Source organism: Hippopotamus amphibius, chromosome 9, assembly GCF_030028045.1.
Source record: "Hippopotamus amphibius kiboko isolate mHipAmp2 chromosome 9, mHipAmp2.hap2, whole genome shotgun sequence".
Classification (NCBI taxonomy): domain Eukaryota; kingdom Metazoa; phylum Chordata; class Mammalia; order Artiodactyla; family Hippopotamidae; genus Hippopotamus; species Hippopotamus amphibius.
The window spans coordinates 103,608,437-103,627,366 of NC_080194.1; the positions used below are offsets into that span (position 1 = coordinate 103,608,437).

General features: G+C 45.5%; 1 protein-coding gene across 1 annotated transcript; it reads right to left on the reverse strand.

Annotated features, from left to right (window-relative positions):
- Positions 1-10,280: 10,280 nt before the first annotated feature.
- Positions 10,281-18,234, reverse strand: LOC130860989 (NXPE family member 3-like). Its single transcript, XM_057749499.1, has 5 exons — positions 18,226-18,234; positions 16,481-17,205; positions 12,620-12,693; positions 12,303-12,515; positions 10,281-11,609 (listed from the first exon to the last, which is right to left on the reverse strand). Exons 1-5 carry the CDS (start codon positions 18,232-18,234, stop codon positions 11,077-11,079), a joined length of 1,554 nt encoding a protein of 517 aa, XP_057605482.1. The 3' UTR covers positions 10,281-11,076.
- Positions 18,235-18,930: the final 696 nt, after the last annotated feature.

The following is an 18,930-nucleotide window of genomic DNA, read 5'->3' on the forward strand; positions in this document are numbered from 1 at the left end:
AAATTAATTTTTTTTTGGCTGCATTGGGTTTTCGTTGCTGTGCGAGAGCTTTTCTCTCTAGCTGTGATGAGCCGGGACTCCATTGTGGTGTGAGGGCTTCTCAGTGCGGTGGCTTCTCTTGCTGCACAGCACAGCTCTACGTGCCTGGGTTTCTGTAGTTGTGGAGCTAAGCCTCAGTAGTTGTGGCACACAAGCTCTGTTGTTCCATGGCGTGTGGGATCTTCCTGGACCAGGGATCAAACCCCTGTCCCATGCATTGGCAGGTGGATTCTTAACCACTGCACCACCAAGGAAGTCCCCAAATATCTTCTTTCATTTCTTTACACCTATTGATTGATGAACAGTGTCAGATAATACTCACACCAGCAGTCTCTGAAGGTCTAACTCCGCGGTTGTGTCTGCAGTTCTTTTGCTCATGATGAGTTGTTTTGTTGTGTTTGATGGTTTTTAAATTGATATTTCATCTTACTTGGAACTTAATCTGTGGGAATTCTTTGAGGCCTTGGTGTAAGTGCCTTCCTCCAGAGGTGATCTGTGTTCATCCACTGGGTGCAGGTATACTACCCATTAGGGTCACTTTATTTTATTTTTATTTTTTTCAGATCTTTATTGGAGTATAATTGCTTTATAATGTTGTGCCAGTTTCCGCTGTACAACAAAGCGAATCAGCTGTATTTATACATATATCCTTATATCCCCTGCCTCCCACCCTCCCTATCCCACCGCTCTAGGTCATCACCAAGCATCTGTGCTATGCAGCAGCTTCCCACTAGCCATCTGTTTTACATTTGGTAGTGCATATACGAGGGTGAGTCAAAAATTATCCGCACTCTGGCTGTAGACTTTATTTTAATTAACTTTTTAAAAAGACAGATACATCATTTTTCAACACAATCTCTTTGCCTTTTTTTTTTTTTTTTGGCACACGGGCTTAGTTGCTCCATGGCATGTGGGATCTTCCTGGAGCTGGGATCGAACCTGTGACCTCTGCATTGTCAGGCGGATTCTTAACCACTGCGCCACCTAGGAAGCCCTCTTTGCTTTTCAATACACTTTGTCCATCTGTCAACAGCTTTCATATTCCCTCATTAAAAAATGTTTTAGGCTGAGCTTCAAGCCATGAATGCACCACTGTCTTCACTTCTTCATCAGAAGTGAACCTTTGGAAAAAAAAAAAAAGAAGTGAATCTTTGTCCTTGTAGGGCTGCTTTCAGGGGACCAAACAGGTGAAAGTCTGATGGAGCAAGATCAGGACTATAGGGAGGATGCTTTAACATCTCAAAATTTGCCACATAATCCAGTGTCACTCATCTATTCAACAGAATCATTTCCTCGCTTGGCCGCCTCATGAATAAACCTTTTCTCTGCAAACTTTGGTGCGCGTTTGCCTTGCTGAGCATCCAGCAAATGAACCAGGTTTGGTAACGTGTTTGTCTGCTTTTAAATTGACTTGCCGTTAATTAGATACTTTGAATTCTAATCCTTTGCCTGTTATATATTTTGCAAGCATCATCGCTGTATGTGGTTAGTTATTTCACTTTATAGTACTTTTGAACTACAGAAATTGAAATCTAATCTTTTCAGATTTATCTAACTTTGTGTGTCTTATTCAAGAAATCCTGACCTACTCCTAAGGTCATAAAGACAGGCTCCTGTATTTCCTGTTTAAGACTGACAGTTTGCTTTTCATATTTAAGTTTTAAGTCATATCCAGTGGAATTCGTTTCTGTGTAAGGTGTGAAGTTGGAATTTATTTTTTCCAGATGGATAGCCAATTGTCCTGGCCATCCTTCCCCGTAGAGTTGTAATGACATCTTTCTAATATACAAAGGTTCCGTGTGCACAAGTTTCCCAGGCTCTCTTCTCATTGCTCTATTTGTGCCAAAGCCACATTGTCTTATTTTCAATAACCAATATGTGAGATCTGGTATGTGAGACCCTCATCTAATTTTGGTTCTTCAAAATCTCATTTAGGCAACTTCCCTGGTGGCCCAGTGGATAAGACTCTGTGCTCCCAATGCAGGGGGCATGGGTTTGATCCCTGGCCAGGGAACTAGGTCCCCCATGCATGCCACAACTACGAGTTTGCATGCCACAACTAAGGAGCTGGTGAGCTGCAACGAAGGAGCCTGCATGCCAAAACCAACACCCAGTGCAACCAAATAAATAAATATTAAAAAAATATCATTTAGTCTAGGTGCTTTGCTCTTCTATTTGCATTTTAGAATCTGCTTGCCAATTTCTGTGATAAAACCTGTTGGGATTTTTATTGGTATGGTATGTCTTTATGGAGTAATTTGAGGAGAACTGACATATTTATGATACTGAGTATCCGTGACCATGGTGTAAAGCTAAATAAATTCCAAGTTTTATATTTTTTCAAAAAGGTCTTACATTTCTTTTATTAGATTTTATTCATTTTATTCCTAGCAGCATATTGTTTGTTGTTTTAGATAACTGTATCTTTTAAAAATTAATTCAGGTCTATTGTGATATGATTTACAAAAAAGTAAGATGTATCCTTTTTAGGTATTACAGCTCAATGAGTATTAAATGGTATAGAGCTGTGTAGCCACCATCACAGTCAAGACAAAGAATATTCCACTACCCTGAGTTCCTGCATTCCCCTTCGTAGTCAGTCCTCTTCTCTTTCTAACCTTTGGCAATGACTGCTCTGAATTCTGTCCCTATACTTTTGCCTTTTCCAGAATGTCGTATGAATGGAATCACACAGTTTGCAGCCTTTTGAGTTTGGCTTCTTTCACTTAGCAAAGTACTTTTGAGGTTTATCCACATCATCACGTGTGTTGGTAGTTGATTCCTTTTTACTGCTGAGTCGTATTCACCGTATGGACATACCATGATGTGTTGACCTGCTCGCCAGTTGATCAGTGAGGGACAATTTTCCCCTCCATTTTGGGTGATTATGAATGAAGTTGCTGTGAACGTTAGTGTACAAATTTGTGTGAGAATGTGTTTTCATTTCTCTGGAGTAAATATCTAGCAGTGGGATTGTTGGGTCATATATGGTACATATGTATAAGAAATTATCAAAATGTTTTTCAACATGTTCATACTATTTTGAATCCCCATCAGCAAAGTATGAGAGTTCCAGTTGCTCTGCATTTTCACCAATTCTTGGTATTGCAGTGGCATCTCATTGTGATTTTAATCTGCATTTTCCTAATGACTAACAATTTTAAACTTCATTTCATGTCATTATTTGTCATCTATATCTCTTTGATGAAAGATCTGTTCAAATCTTTTGTCCTATTTTTAACAATTGGTAGTTTTGTTATTGAGTATTAAGAGATCTTTACATACTGTGGTTACAAGTTCTTTATCAGATCTGTGTTTTGCAATTATTTTCTCTAGTCTGTAATCAATCTTTTTTATTCTTAATAGTATCTTTTGAGGAGTAGAAGTTGTTAATTTTGATAAAGTTTAGTTTATCAATTTTTTCTTTTATGGATCATGGTTTTGGTTTTGAATCTAAGAAATCTTTGCCTAACTCAAGGTCACAAGGATTTTCTCCTGTTTTTCCTTCTTGATGTTTTATGCTCCTAGGTTGAACACTGTCTATAATCTATTTTAAGTCTTTAAAACATATAATGGAAAGTGTGGATCAAGGTTCATTTTTATTTTTAGCAAATGGATATCCAATTGTTTCAGCACCATTTTTTTAAAAAAATTTTATTGGAGTATAGTTGATTTACAATGTGGTGTTAGTTTCTGCTATACAGCAAAAAGTGAATCAGTTATACACATACATATATCCACTCTTTTTTAGATTCTTTTTCCATATAGGTCATTACAGAGTATTGAGTAGAGTTCCCTGTGCTATACAGTAGGTTCTTATTAGTTACCTATTTTATATATAGTAATGTGTATATGTCAGTCCTACTCTCCTAATTTATCCCACCCCATCCCTTTCCCCTTGGTAACCATAAGTTTGTTTTCTACATCTGTGACTCTATTTCTGTTTTGTAAATAAGTTCATTTGTACCATTTTTTTTAGATTCCACATATAAGTGATATCATATGATATTTGTCTTTGTCTGACTTACTTCACTAAGTATGACATCAGCACCAATTTTTAAAGAGACTATTCTTTGGACTTCCGAGGTGGCGCAGTGATTAGGAGTCCGCCTGCCAATTCAGGGGACGTGGGTTTGATCCCTGCCCAAGGAAGATACCACATGCTTCGGTGCTGCAACTACTGAAGCCCACGAGCCTAGAGCCTGTGCTTGGCAACAAAAGAGGCCATCACAATGAGGAGCCTGTGCACCACAATGAAGATAGCCCCTGCTTGCCGCAACTAGAGAAAGCCCGTGTGTGGCAATGAAGACCCAATGCAGCTAATAAATTAATTAATTAATTTAAAAAAAGACTATTCTTCACTTATTGAATTACTTTGGCACTTTTGTTAGAAACCAATTGAATATGCAGTCCCTTGGTATCTGTGGGAGGAAGTGGTTCAAGGACCCCTTGTGAATACCAAAATCCAAGGATGCTCAAATCTCATATAAAATGGCATAGGTATTTGCATATAACCTACACAATCCTCCTGTACTTTATTTGTGTTGAAATATAGATGACATATAATATTACATTGGTTTCAGGTGTACTACATAGTGTTTTGACATTTGCATACATTATGAAATGATCACCGTGATAAGTCTAGTAACCATGTGTCTACAAAGTTATTACAATATTATTGACCATATTCCTGTGTGTTAATTCCCCATGACTTATTTTATAACTGTAGATTTGTACCTCTTAATCCCCTGCACCTCTTTTGCCCTCATCCCCAACCTTCTCCCTTCTGTTAACCGCCCATTTCTTCTCTGTTTTTGTGAGTCTGTTTTCATTTGTTTTGTTCATTTTATTTTTTATATTCCACATAAGTGAGTTCATATGGCGTTAGTTTTTCTCTGTCTGGCTTATTTCACTTGGCATAATAGCTTCTACATGCATTCACGTTGCCACAAATGGCAAGATATCATTTTTTAATGCCTGAGTAATATTGTATTGTTTATATATTTCACATCTTCTTTATTCATCTATTGATGGGCATTTCGGTTGCTTCCATATCTTGGCTATTGTAAACAGTGCTGCAGGAACATAGGGGTGCATATATCTTTTCAAATTAGTGTGTTTTTTTTTTTCAAGTAAATACCCAGAAGTGAAGTTGCTGTATCATATGGCAGTTTTATGTTTAATTTTTTGAGGAAAGTCCATACTGTTTTCCATAGTGGCTGCACCAATTTACATGCCCATCAACAGTGCAGGAGGGTTTCCTTCTCTCTACATTCTCCAACACTTGTATTTGTTGCCTTCTTGATGACAGCCATTCTGACAGGTGTGAGGTGGCAGCTCATTGTGGTTTCAGTTTGCATTTCTCTGATGCTTAGTGATGTTGAGCATCTTTTCATGTGTCTGTTGGCCTTCTGTATGTCTTCTTTGGAAAAATGTGTATGCAGGTCTTCTGCCCATTTTTTAATTGGGTTATTTGTTTTGTTGATGTTGAGTTGTATGAGTTCTTTGCATATTTTGGATATTAACTATTTATCAGATATATTGTCTACAAATAGGAGCAATTTCATTCGGGCAGGGCTGTCTTGGCGTCCAGGGCCCAGCGCTCTCTCTGCTTCCACGGCTCTTCCCAGCCGGTCCCTGGAGGAGCCTGCGGGCCGGGAAGGCAGCTGCCTGGAGCCTCCAACGGGGTGTGTGCGTGTGTGTGCGTGTGCGTGTGCATGTGCGTGTGTGTGTGTGTGTGTGTGTGTGTGTCCGGGGGTCAGTACGGGATGGTTGTATTAAAATGTCCCAAGCCGAGAGAAGCCAGATGGGCTGTGGGCTACCCGGAGGGTTGGGAGCGAGCGGAGAGCTTCGGGCCACGGGGACAGGAGGCGGGACCCGGGTGGGGAGGAGGGCTCTGGCGAGCTGGGGAATGGGGACTGTGTCAGGGTCGGGCCAGCGGGCGAGCCCGAGGGCGGATGAGGGCTGGACTGGGGAAGGGGGGCTCCGGGGTCGCCGAGGGGCAGAAGAACAGGATGGGCGCGTTCTCGGGGACCCGCTGCTGGACTGCAGCGGGGTGGGGTAGGGATGGTCACGGGGAGGGAGGGTCCTGAGGACGGTCTAGGGAGGGTTAAGCTTGGGTCCGGCCTACTGGGCCAGCTGCAGTGGGCGGGAGCGGGGCTGAAGGGTTGAAGGTCTTGGACGTGGGTTGGGTCACAACTCTGTCCTCCTCCTGCGACCCCCACAGCGTCTCCCAGGATGCTCGTCTCTCCGGCGGGGCTGGCGTCCTCTGCAGAGGGACCTCCAGGGAGGGGCCCCTTCGCGGCGGGTGTCAGTGGCGCCCCCTAGTGGCGCCCCCACGGCCGGCTCCTGGCTCCCGGCACCCGGTTCAAGATTCTTTTCTACAATACTTTACTTCATTGCCACTGTTGTGATGACAGTCTGAATCTTGTTCCTTTGTGCACCACTTGCTCTTACGTGGAAAGTTCTTAGCATTTTCTTTGTCTTTGATGTTCTTATCTTTCATTATAATGCATCTACATGTTTCTTATTTCTTTAGTACTCAACAGGCCCATGCAATAAGGCCATTTCTCTTTTTAAAGTAAATAATTAAGTAACTGTAGTAAATTCTGGGAGATTAGTTTCTATTTGTATCACTCAGGGCAGGAGACAGATGACATTCTCAGATGGAGGGAATGAAGGAGAGTTTAATAAAGGAACCATTTCCAAAGGAATGGGAAGGATTATGGGGCCCTCACAGGGGAGGTGGAGCGTCTTGGGCTAGCAAGAGTGGAGTCCTTGTTGCCCATATGCTTGAAGAGCAAAAGGAGGGAAAAACTACCAGAAACTGGAATAAGTAGGCCTAGCTGTAGGGAGAAGGCCTTTGGTGGAGGAAAACAGCAACCCAAGGTGATTCAACAAGGAGGGGATCTCCTCCCCTTGATCATCAGGTGTCTCCCATTGGCAGGTCCCAACAGGAAGCCAGAGGGCAAAGTCACCTGGGTGATGTGGTCCAAATGAATCAGCCTCCTGGGCCTGAGTAATGTTCCATTGTATATGTACATCACATCTTTATCCATTCATCTGTCGATGGACATTTAGGTTGCTTCCATGTCTTGACTATTGTAAATAGTGCTGCTATGAATATTGGGGTGCAAGTATCTTTTCAAATTATAGTTTTCTCTGAATATTCGCCTAGGAGTGGAATTGCTGATCATATGGTAGCTCTATTTTTTGTTCTTTGAGGAAGCTCCATGCTGTTTTCCACAATGGCTGCACCAGTTTATATTCCCACCAATAGTGCAGAAGGGTTCCCTTTTTTTCCACACCCTCTTCAGCATTAATTGGATGCAGGTGTGTGGTTTTATTTCTGGGCTCTGTAGTCTGTTCCATTGATCCACATGTCTGTTTTGAATACTGTAGCTTTGCAGTATTGTCCAGAGTCTGGGAGGTATGCTTATTTGACTGAATCCTCTCTCCCCACTAGACATGAGAGCAGAGACTGTGCTTGCTTTTGCTCTCTGTGGCATCCCCTGCACATTGCACAGAGCCTGGCACATAATAAGTTCTCAGTCAGTGTTTTTGAGTAAATGAATAGCAGCCAGAGACAGCCAGAAGAATGGAAGTCCACAGGACTCTATGTCTGAGCAGTTGAGAACTGGGAGTTGTGCTGTACAAGTTTCAAAAAAATATATGTGTTTTTGCCTTTTGAGTTGAAAGGCAAAAACTGTGAATATTTTTTTTAAAGTTTCTTTTGTTCTTATAAAAGGAAACTGAAAGAACCTGAAGCTGACACAGGCATCATTTAAGACCCAAGATGTGAAGGTGTGGGTGTGACTGTGACAAGTTGTGCCATACTAAGGGAAAAAAACTCTTTCGCAGAAGGATGTAGAGTGGAAGTTTAAGCTGAGATATATTCACCTTACCTTTGTAACTTAGCATTACTTCATCAGTGAGGCTAAGAATTTGTAAATTGCTAAAGTTAAAGGAATTCATAAATTCCTTTAAGATTTGAGTTTATCTTAAAAAGTTGTAGCAAGAAAAGAAAGAAATCATGTGGCTCAGATGACTAACCCAAGAAATACCCTCTTTCATTTTTTCAAATGAAGATATAGTTGACATGTAACATTACATTAGTTTCAGGTGTACAACATAATCATTTTATATTGGTATTACTGCAAAATAATCACCACAATCAGCCTAGTTAACATCCATCACCACAGTTACAAAAGTTTTTCTTGTGATGAGAACTTTTAAGACCCCCTCTCTTAGCAACTTTCAAATATGCAAGACAGTATTATTAGCTATAGCCACCATGCTGTACTTTACATCCCCATAACTTATTTATTTTATAACTGGAAGTTTGTGCTTTTTGACCCCCTTCTCGCACGTCGCCCATCCCCCACCCCCACTTGTGGCAACCATCTATCTGTTCTCTGTATCTATGAGCTGGCTCTCTCTCTTTTTTCTCTCTCCTCCCACTCTCTCTTTTTTGTTTGGGGAGGGTTCCACATATATGTGAGACCGTACAATACTTGTCATTCTCTGTCTGACTTATTTCACTTAGTATAATGCTGTCAAAGTCCATCCATGTTGTTGCAAATGGCAACATTTCTTTCTGTTTTATGAATTAATAATATTCCATTATGTATATATACCACATTTTCTTTATTCACCCATTGATGGACACTTAGGTTGTTTCCATGTCTTGGCTATCATAAATAGTACTGTATGAACATGCAGGAGAGATCCTTTTGAGTTAGTGTTTTCCTTTCCTTTGGATAAATACCCTGGAGTAGAATTGCTGAATCACATCAGTAATCTCTTATTTGGCTGAAGTTTGACTTTTGTCTTTCTTTCAGAAAGTCAGCTGTGTTTCCTGGGTTATTACATATTTGAAATGTTGGTCTCTTGCCTTCACAGCTGTGTAATACTTTAGCTGAGTATAAAACTCTTGGGTGTTTTTGTTTTGTTTTCTTAGTTTGTTGGCTTTGCAAGCATTGTTCCACTGTCTTCTAGTGTTGAATGTTGTTGTTTATTAATCTAAGTCAATCTAAAATTTTCTCATATAGGTGACTTAAACCTGTTTTGCTTAAATGCCTGAAGGATTCTTTCTTTATCTTTAAATGTCAGTGATTTTACAAGTGATGCCCTGGTGTTGGGTCTTTTGTGTCAAAAAATATTTTTTTGGTATGCGTGTAATAATACAGATTTCAAACATGTGAAAGAAAAATGGTTTTAATTAGAAGAAGCTGAAAAACCCACAACTGTGTGAAATATGACATGGATTCAGGTGTGATGTGCAGAAACAAATAAACAAAACACCAGAGCTTAAACAAATTAGAGAAAAATTGTTTGTCTCACATAAGGAGAAGTCTGGAAGAAGGCAGCCTGGGGGCAGGGGCACAGCAGACCTGTGATCCTAGCAGGAACCCTGGCTCCCTGTAACTTTCCTTTCAGCCAACCTTAGCATTTGCTTTGTTTCCTACGGCCGCAAGATGTCTGCTCCTTCCCAGCACCATAGCTGCATCTTAGGAGGTCAGGAAGAGAAAGAGAAAAGGGCAAAAGACATTCACCAGCCAAATCTCTCTGCCTGTTAAAGAACTTTCCTGAAGCCCAACTCAGAGATGTCATTGGCTTGAAGTGTGTCACATGGCAATCCCTAGTTGCAAGAAAGTCTGGGAAATGTGGCTTTTTCACCAACCACTTTTTTAGGAGGGTTCCCATGCAGACTTTATTTAGTATCTAACCTCCATAACACACTAAGTTCATCTTACAGAAAAAAATATATATATTTATTTATTTTAAAATTGATCTGAAAGAAGGAACAAAGTAATTGGAACAGAAATAAACAAGTCCCAAAGGGAACAACTATAACAATACTTAATTTTGAAAATGTAATTTTCCCTAATATAATTAATTTATGTTTATGATTTGTGAACTGTTCCTTAATTTCCTGCTATAATTCTGTACTATTTCTGTAACAAGCAAAAAAATTCCTAGCTACCCTGTGCACACAGAGATTTTTCTATAAATGTTTCTATAGTCAGAGTTTCATTTGCTTTGCCCAGGATTCATTGGTTGACTGGCAATGCCTGGATTCATCACAGGACAGATTCTCAGGAATCCTTGATCATCCTTAATCAGATTCACGTGGGGGAAATATGGACGCAGTGGTTCCATAGCAGAAATTTTAGTGAATGTAAAAATGCAATAGATCCATTGCATTTCACTGTTTCTTTGTTTCTGTCTCCAACATTATAAAACACCTAGACTGTAATGCTTAGGCAAGGAACAGGAGCCAGCACACCATAGGGGTTCTTCTGTACATGATTCTCCAACATTTCAACCAAATCTATTAGAAAATAGCAGCCATATGGTTCACTGGTGAGACAAGGGTTATCAAAACATTATCTGTGGATTCCGAATAAGGAAAACAGCATTAATCTTTTATTAGCATTAACACCCCCACACAAAATAGCAAGGCTGTGTTCTAGCTGTTCATTCACCCCACTTAAGCATATCAGTTCACTCTCTGGATGACAATCAAAGATTTCTTTGTTCATTTTTTGGTACTCTTTCAAACTTTCTGCAAAGAGCATGTATTACTTTTTACAATTAGGAGAACTTTTATCTTACAAATCAATCCATAAAAGCCTTTATGTAGAGAGTCAGGCTTTCCACTTGGGTGGCTCTGATAACTGATATAAGTGGAATCCATCTCTTATTCTTTGCAAGGCTCCTTGACACCCTAAACATAGAGCCCAACACATACACTCATATGCACCGAAGGAATAGGTGTTGCTGGCTCTGTCCCCAGGTCTCATCCCCTCAGCGCGTCTTCTCCAGTGAGGAGGAAAGCTCTTAAGATACATTTGACGACTGCCAGGCTTCCCTCCCCTGCCACCACCCACATCCCAGTTCTTGCTGGTGGATATTATGACCTGTGCATTAGAAGGCAGTAAGAGAAGACGTACAGACAGCTGAAGGGGAAAGAGCTTCCAGGCTAGACCATCGCACCAGCTTCTCCATCCACAGCCTCAGGTGCAGCAGGAGCGCTCAGGTAGGGCAGATGTGGGAGAGCAGGAAGTCCACTTCATTTCGGACGATGCGCTTCCCTGGGTGGATGCTGTCGGGCAGGGCCAGGCTGGAGGTCATTTCCCAGGCATCCACAAAGGCTACACGGAGGTCAGCAAAGGCAGCTAGGAGGAGCCGGTTCACCTGGAGGGTGAACCAGTCGCTGCCGTACACGGATTTGTAGCCGGTGTTGGCCAGTTTGATGACCACCAGAGTGCGGGGCTCCCGGGCCAGCAGTGCAGCCACAGCGGCCCGGATCCCTGCCAGTCGTTGCACGAAGATGGACGGAGGGAAAGTGGTGAAGTGGGCGCCCAGGCTCAGCACCACCACGGTATGGGGACCTCCCGCCAGGCCCCCCAGTTCTCGGACCACGGAGTGCAGGGCGGCCACAGGTGTGCGGAGGGAGCGCAGAGGCCAGTTGTGCGCGCGCCAGTGCAGGACTATGCCCCGAGCGGTGTCCACGGCCATCAGGGGCCCCGTCTGATACATAGCGTGTAGATCCACCGGCTTCAGGGCTGCAGGGAGGACGAGAGAGGAGGTTTAGGGGTTAGTATAGGACCGTGCACCATCCTACTGGATGAAATGCAGATTATAGTCCCCATTTCCCAGGACATAAACCTTCTCCCTAAACCCTAGGGTTGCCCCCCACTCAAGTTTTCAACGTTGTCAGAGATCTCCCTATTATCCATCCAAACTCCCATTCAGTTTGCTTTTAACTCCCTGGTGTTTGATTTCCCTGTGCTGTTTGGCCTCTTCTGCACTTTCCTTTCTTGCCTTCTGTAACACTATGTTATCCCATTTTCCCCCTCCCTTTCTGGTCATTCTTTGCTCAATTGTTTCTAGCTCTTTGAACATACTGCCTTTCAGGACCCTCTGGCCCGAGGCTGGTCACCACTGGGCAAGGACGTAAACCGGGCAACCCTGAATCTCTAGCCTGGGGTGAGTCTTCATCCAGGGGCAGCTGAAGGGCACCAATGGATAAGTCCAAGTTGGAGAGCTCCGTCAGAAAGGAGGCTGCAGAGAGTGACAGTACACTGCTAGAAAGGAGAGGGTTCCCAAAGGAAAATCAAGGAGACAAAATGCTACAGGGACCAGGGAGAGTGAAAACTAGGAGTAGGTCTTCAGACTTGGTAACTAGGAGGTCGCTGGTAATGTTCTAGATTAGGGACAGTAAATCAGTCCTGCCCTCTCCCCTCATGGCTGCTCACAGGGCACGGTGTCCCGCAGATACTCCCACCACTGCCGGAGCGTGGAGTCCCCCATCATGTGGATGATGTGGCCATCCAGGCAGCCCAGGATGCTGTCAGCAGTGGAGAAGGAGCGGCTGGAGCAGGACAGCGAGTGCCACATGTTTTGGTGGTAGAATCCGGAGGGCTTCGGGCCTGGGATCCCAGGGCGGCATGGTTGTTGGGGGGACAGAACTATAAGCAGTTGTTTGTGAGCAAAACAATCGGTGAGTACACGAGAGGCTGACGCCACGGCCTGGAATTAGGGCTGCTTTCCTGCCAGCCCCAGCACCACTTACCCAGACTCCTGTTGTTCTCCTTGGCCACCCAGATTGGAGAAATGCCCTGAGGGAGGGCCTTGTCTGTCACATTCCTGAAGAGAAACCAATGGGCAGAGGGGAATGTGTGGTGAGAAGGAATCCTGGACTGAGGTGAAAGGGGGGTTCTTAGAGGAAAGGAGGTTCTCAATGTCAAGGGCATCTGTCCTGTGTCAGAGCTTCTGGGAGACAGCAAGGTAGAGGCCCTGGGGAGGGATTGGAAGCTGGAGTTCAGAGATCCTGGTTCTTTTAATTTTGTGGCCTCAGGGATATCATCAGTGCAGAAGGCAGAATTGTCCTAAAATGTATTCAGGACTTTGGTTTAATTCAGGTCTGGCAAGGCCAAGAGATCAGGAGATGGTTACCATTGAAGAGACAGTGTGTTACTCCCAGTTCTTAAAAGGTGGGGGGGGCCTGGCATACCATGCAGGGCCACATGGGGAAGCACCAGGGTCGGTCAGGCAGCATAAGGAGCAGGGGGAGAATATGGGTGAAAGTCTTTATTGTGGTTTTCACAGGGAGCAGTGGGCAAGGCAGGGTAAGCAGCTGAGCAGGCTTAGGTTGGAATAGTTTAAATAATTTCAGTGGGCTCTGGACCATAGAGGTGATCTTTAGTTGTCTAGTTTCTCGCTCTGGTGTGATTTGGGGCAGCTGCAAGAGCCTGATAAAAGGAGGCAGGGTGGCCAGGTGGCCTCAGGATAGGGTGGGTTGTATATCACAGCTGTACTCAAGGCAAGTTGTTTACTCTCTCTGGGAGTCACCTAGCCCTGGGGGTGGTAGTCCTACAAGGTCCCAAGATGTCAAAACATCATCAAATACAGAAAATGAAAAACAGTTAATACAAGAAGGTGTTTGGAGCCTTTTGCAAGAAGTATTAACTCTCCCATTGGTCTCACCGAGTCCACTGCAGTCGCACCCTCACTCCCACCAGAAATGGCAATATCCAATGTCACTTCTCAGCCCTTGTCATCCCTGTGTCAGCCCAGTGGTCACTCCCTCCTCCCTGAGACACACTCTTTGCCTGGTTGCCAGGGCACCTCACTCCCCTGGAAGCCCCTTTTGTGAGCCCCCTTCTCCCCAGCCTCTCTATATTGGAGGGTCTGGGCTCAGCCCTTGCTCCTCTTTTCCAATCACACTCCCTCTCTTGGTGGTTTCACTCAGCCTCCTGACTTTAAGAAATTGGATCTCCAGCCCCAACTTCTCTGCTGATTTGCATATCTAAACACCTGCTCAGCATCTCCATTTGATGTCTGACACACATGACCAAACACCCCATCTCCACCCCTGCCTCACTCGTACCTTTTCCGCCTTCAGCTTATAGCAACTCTGTCTTTTAGGTGAGCAGGGCCCAAACCCTGCAGTCATCTGCCGATTCTCTCTCTTCGGATCACTCTGTCTTAAGGACATCCTGTGGTCACTACCTTCAGGATATATCCAGAAATGAATCACTTTAAACACCTCTGCTCCTCCAGCCCGAGACCAAGGCCTCCTGTGTTTCAGTCTCTCTGCTTCTCCCGGTGACATCCTTGGCCAACTCTCTCATTCCCTTACAGTCTTTGCTCACACGTCACCTTAATGAGGTCTACCCTGACACCTTGCTGAACATTGCATCCTGTCCCCACACACTCCTAATCCTCACCTCCTCTATATTTAAGAATTTCCATAGCACGTATCTCCTTCTAGCATCCTATGTAATTTACTTATTGTTATGGTTATTGTTTATCATCCCTTCCTCTAGTCATATGTAAGCTTCATGAGGGCAGGGTCTTTGTCTGTTTGTTCACTGCCACGTCCCCAGTGTCTGCAGCAGGGCCATGCATGTACAAGTGCTCATGTGCATTTACTGAATGAAGGGACAGAATGATGGAAGAGGCTGAGTCCTAGGAGGAGAGGGGACGTTGCTTTTGGGGGGAAGGGGAGAGAATATTCCTGTACTCTGGAAAGATGCTGAGAGTGGCCTGCCCTAGGACTGTTGGGGCTCTAGTGCCCAATAGAGGTGACTGAGCTTCAGGGGCAGGTGAAGGATGATTATGGAGCCCGAGACCACACAGGCTTGGACAGTGGGCACTTTGGGGTGACAGGCATGACAGAGGACTAAGGAAAGATCCCTGATGGTCAAAGTGTCAGTTCCTTTGCAGGACTCTAGGCAAGGGGACCTCTTCCCATCAGCCCACTGCAGAAGTCCTCAGAATGGGATTAAAGCTGATGTAAAGAAAATACCTGACCTTTGGGTTGCAAATCCACATCCATTACACACTCACGCATGGGTGGTTATCTGTTTAATGCCTGTCTTCAATCGGCATGCAATTAGCTCCTGAGGGATGGGGCCATGCTGCCCTGCTCTTCTGTCCCTAGGACCTCCAGGGCTTTGGACAGTGTCTGGCACAGAGAGGGGGTTGGGGGAGGGGCTCAAGAGCAGCAAATGCCTGAGATCGGATTATAAGAGCCGACAGAGCCTGCTGTGCTGTCCCTGATCTAAGCACGTAGCATATATTAACTTCTCTGTTCCTCACCACAACTCGACCAGGGAGGTACTACAGTTATTTCCCTCTGCAGATGAGAGACCGGAGGTGCAGAGAGGTTAAGTAACTTGCCAGAGATCCCACGAATAGAAGCTGGAACATAGTGACAGGTGGAGCAGGGATTTGAACCCAGGCAGTCTTGCTCCAGAGATGGCTGGGCTTTACCTCCAAGCAACGTCCTGAGATGGCTCCTGTATTGAATCTTAGATTTATTTCCTGTCGACCAATGTAAAAAGTATGTGTGGTTCTTTTTTTCTGATCAAAGGGAGCATAAAATTTGGTCTGCAAAGAACCAGGTTTCTTGGTGCTGAATCCCAGGTTGGAAGTAAATGTGGAAATTCACCAATCGAGGCTGAGAGCCTTTGGAGATGGGTGTCTGGTGGAGCTGGCACCTCAGGGTCTGCAGCTCGGGTGCCTCAGTGCTTCGAGCCAGCTGGTATCTCCAGTCCTCCCAGCAGCAGCCAGTGAAAACATCCATGCTCTCTGGGGCCACAGAGCAGCATCCCTCCCACCTGACCCCCTCTGCCTCTCCCCGCAGCCTTTTCTCCCTCTTTGCCTCCAGAAGGGGTGTCCCTCGACCTCTGCCCTGCCCCTATCCAGCCATCCTCTGGGACCCCGTTTTTGCCTCCTCCCCCTACTTTCTCTACTGGAGACCAGATGGCTCTTATCTTTAAAAATGCCTCCCTCCTCCCTGGGATTTCTCTAGCCCCAGCCCTGCCTCAGACCCCAGGGGCAGAAGCCAGCCTGGTTTCACTCTCTCCTCCCTATCACTCCCATTCTTGCTTCCCTGGGACCGAAGACAATTCTCAGCTTTGGTTTTGGTTGGCTTCTAGGCTGCAATCTCTGCCCCTTCTCACTCAGCACGGTCACATCCATCTTCCCTACTCTCTGACGACATATGCTGGAGATTTTAAATCAACATCTCTCCTTGCAGGGGCTGTCAACACAGCAGAGGGACCAGGACACTTCTCTCTGACCGGAGGTCTGTGGTTTTCCTTCAAGCTTCAGCTCAGTTGTCACCTGCCCTGATCACTATATGCCAGGTGGGGTGCCCTTTCTCCATGTCCTCAAACCATTCGATGCATGCCACAGTTAAGCACTCACTACAGTGCATGTTTTAAAAGGTCCCGTGTCCCCTCCCTGAAAACTTGTAGAGGGCAACTATTACACAAAAGTTGTTAGCACTTAGCATGAGACCTGGTATATAGTAGGTGCTCAGGAAACATGATGAGTGATAAGGGTAGGGGCTCAGGCAGAATAATCACAGGGACCGGGATTCAGGGGTTGGGGCAGACATCCCAGACGATGCTTGGTCTCTTACCTTGCCAGCAGGGCCTCCTCATGTGGTGTGGTCACGTTCCAGTAACGTCCACTTGAATGTCCCACCAGTGAGTCGCAGGGCAGGGTGGGGGGTCGAGCACAGAACCAGAGCTCACCCGAATCTTCATCCCTGTAGTGACAGGTAGACTCTTCCTCCCCAATTAACAGGGGGTTAACATTGCAAGTCACAGTTTCTTCATACCCCATGGGTCCCCGGAAATAGCCCATGAAATCAACTGTGGCCCACTGGTCTCTCCAGATGCCCCGCAGAACTGCGACTGCCTCGCTGGAGTGGATCAGCCGCACTTGCACCTGGGCCTGTCCAGCCCAGAGCAGGGGGAAGGTCAACAGGTAAGTGCCATTCTCCAGATCCTTGACATCTCCGGGGACGCCTGCCTTCAGGTCAGGACCCAGCAGCTGTGCGCGAAACAGATCCCCACCGTGGGTCTTGGGCCTGCCCTGGTGGTCTCTGGCGATGAGGACGGCCTCCAGGGAGCCTCCCAGGGTGTAGCTGGTCTGGGCAGGATTCCTCAGGTGGTAGGTGGAAGTCTGGGGGCTGGTGGAGGCCAAAAGGTTCCCCCCATCTCCTGGGGTCAGAGGCCAGTGCAGAAGATGAGTCAGGTCTGAGAACTCCTGGGGAAGAGAGCTGGGTGGCTTGTGGGCAGGGCGGGGCCCTGGGGGCCGAGGGGCAGCACTGTCAGGCCAGGACGCCCTGAAGTAGAAGATCTGTGGGTGGAGCAAGAGGAGCCCATCAGTGTTTGTGTCTCGTCCTCCTTCTTCTGGGAAGAAGTTCTCAGTTCACCAAACTTAGTGCCTGGCGGGTCTCAGGCAGAAACCCCACCTGCCCTGCGCCATGCCGCTGCTGATGCCACCGCCACACACATCCGCAGACACCATCTTGTGTTTATTTTGTATCTTTTATAACTTTTTTAAAGTGTAGTTGATTTACAATATTACCTTAGTTTCAGGTATACAACATGGTGATTCTATACTTTTATAGATTATATTCCATTTACAGTTATTATAAAATATTGGCTATACTTCCTGTGTTGTACAATACATCCTTGTAGCTTATTTATTTTATACATAATAGTTTGTTCCTCTCAATCCCCTACGCCTATCTTCCCCCTGCTCCCACTTACCATCTTGTGTTTAAAACCCTGTGTTTGTGAATTTTGCTAACTTCCCACGGACAAGAAATAGTATTTATTTTTTTTAACCCTTTTTTTGGGGGTGGGGGGCGCTGCATTGGGTCTTCGTTGTGGTGCACAGGTTTCTCATTGCAGTGGCTTCTCTTTGTTGCCGAGCACAGGCTCTAGGCGTGCGGGCTTCAGTAGTTGTGGCTCGGGGGCTCAGTAGCTGTGGCTCATGGGCTCTAGAGCACAGGCTCAGTCGTTGTGGTACACAGGCTTAGCTGCTCCGTGGCATGTGGGATCTTCCCGGACCAGGGCTCGAACCTGTGTCCCCTGCATTGGCAGGCAGATTCTTAAACACTGTGCCACCAGGGAAGTCCAATAAATAATATTTCTGTTGCCTGGTCCCTGCTAGCTTCTGCCCCACCTTCTGCTCTCCCCTGACACACTACTGCTACCAGAGGAAGAGGGTCCAGGCTTGGACCCACCCCCCCCAGTCTTTAGCTCTCCCCCCTCCCACCATTTACAAGTCCTTCTTCTCTCCCTGGACTCCAAAACCCAGACTAACGCCTCCTTTCCCTTCCGGTTTCTCCTTTTTACAAATGATCTCTACCATCTCCATCCCGGATTTAGAAGGAAGATTTCTTTTACACACAGAAGCAGGAGCTAGAATCGATGGAATTAGTCACTTGGGGTCCCGGGGTTTCCTTGCACAAGAGGCAAAAGGAGAGGGACAAGCAGATAGAAGGGGGCTTGGAGTAGGGTGTGGGCTGTGGCTCCAGGTCCTCTAGGCCCGCAGCAGAAATCCAAGTCTCAGGTAAGCACAAGCCTAAGTGGGCCTTGCCTCATGGGAAACAAATGTATGGTTCGAAAGTGCAGCACAAAGCTCAGCAGTTCCTTCCAGGGAAGGAAGTTAATCCAGTTTGATGACCCATCAGCATTTGCTAGTCTCTACCATTTACCTACCCTGCACCTAGTTTGTTCTCTGACTATATCTTAGTGTCGAAGAACTTGAATCCCTTGCTCACCCTTTCCTAATAGCACAGACAGTAGGTGTGGTATACATACTCCTGGCCATTTGATCCTCCTGGGTCTCGTCAGGGCACAAGGGATGCCCATATGCCTCTCCTTACGTATCTCCTGGATAAAATCAACCCAAGCAGGAAGAAAGATTCAGGAGGAACATCAGGAAGGAAGAACTGGTCCAGAGGGGAAGAGGCAGGTGGTGATATTTCCTTCAAGCAGATTCTTGAGGCTTGTCCAGAAGGCACTTAATTAAGCCCCTGGAATTTGGACATATCTAAGTCACATTCTTTGA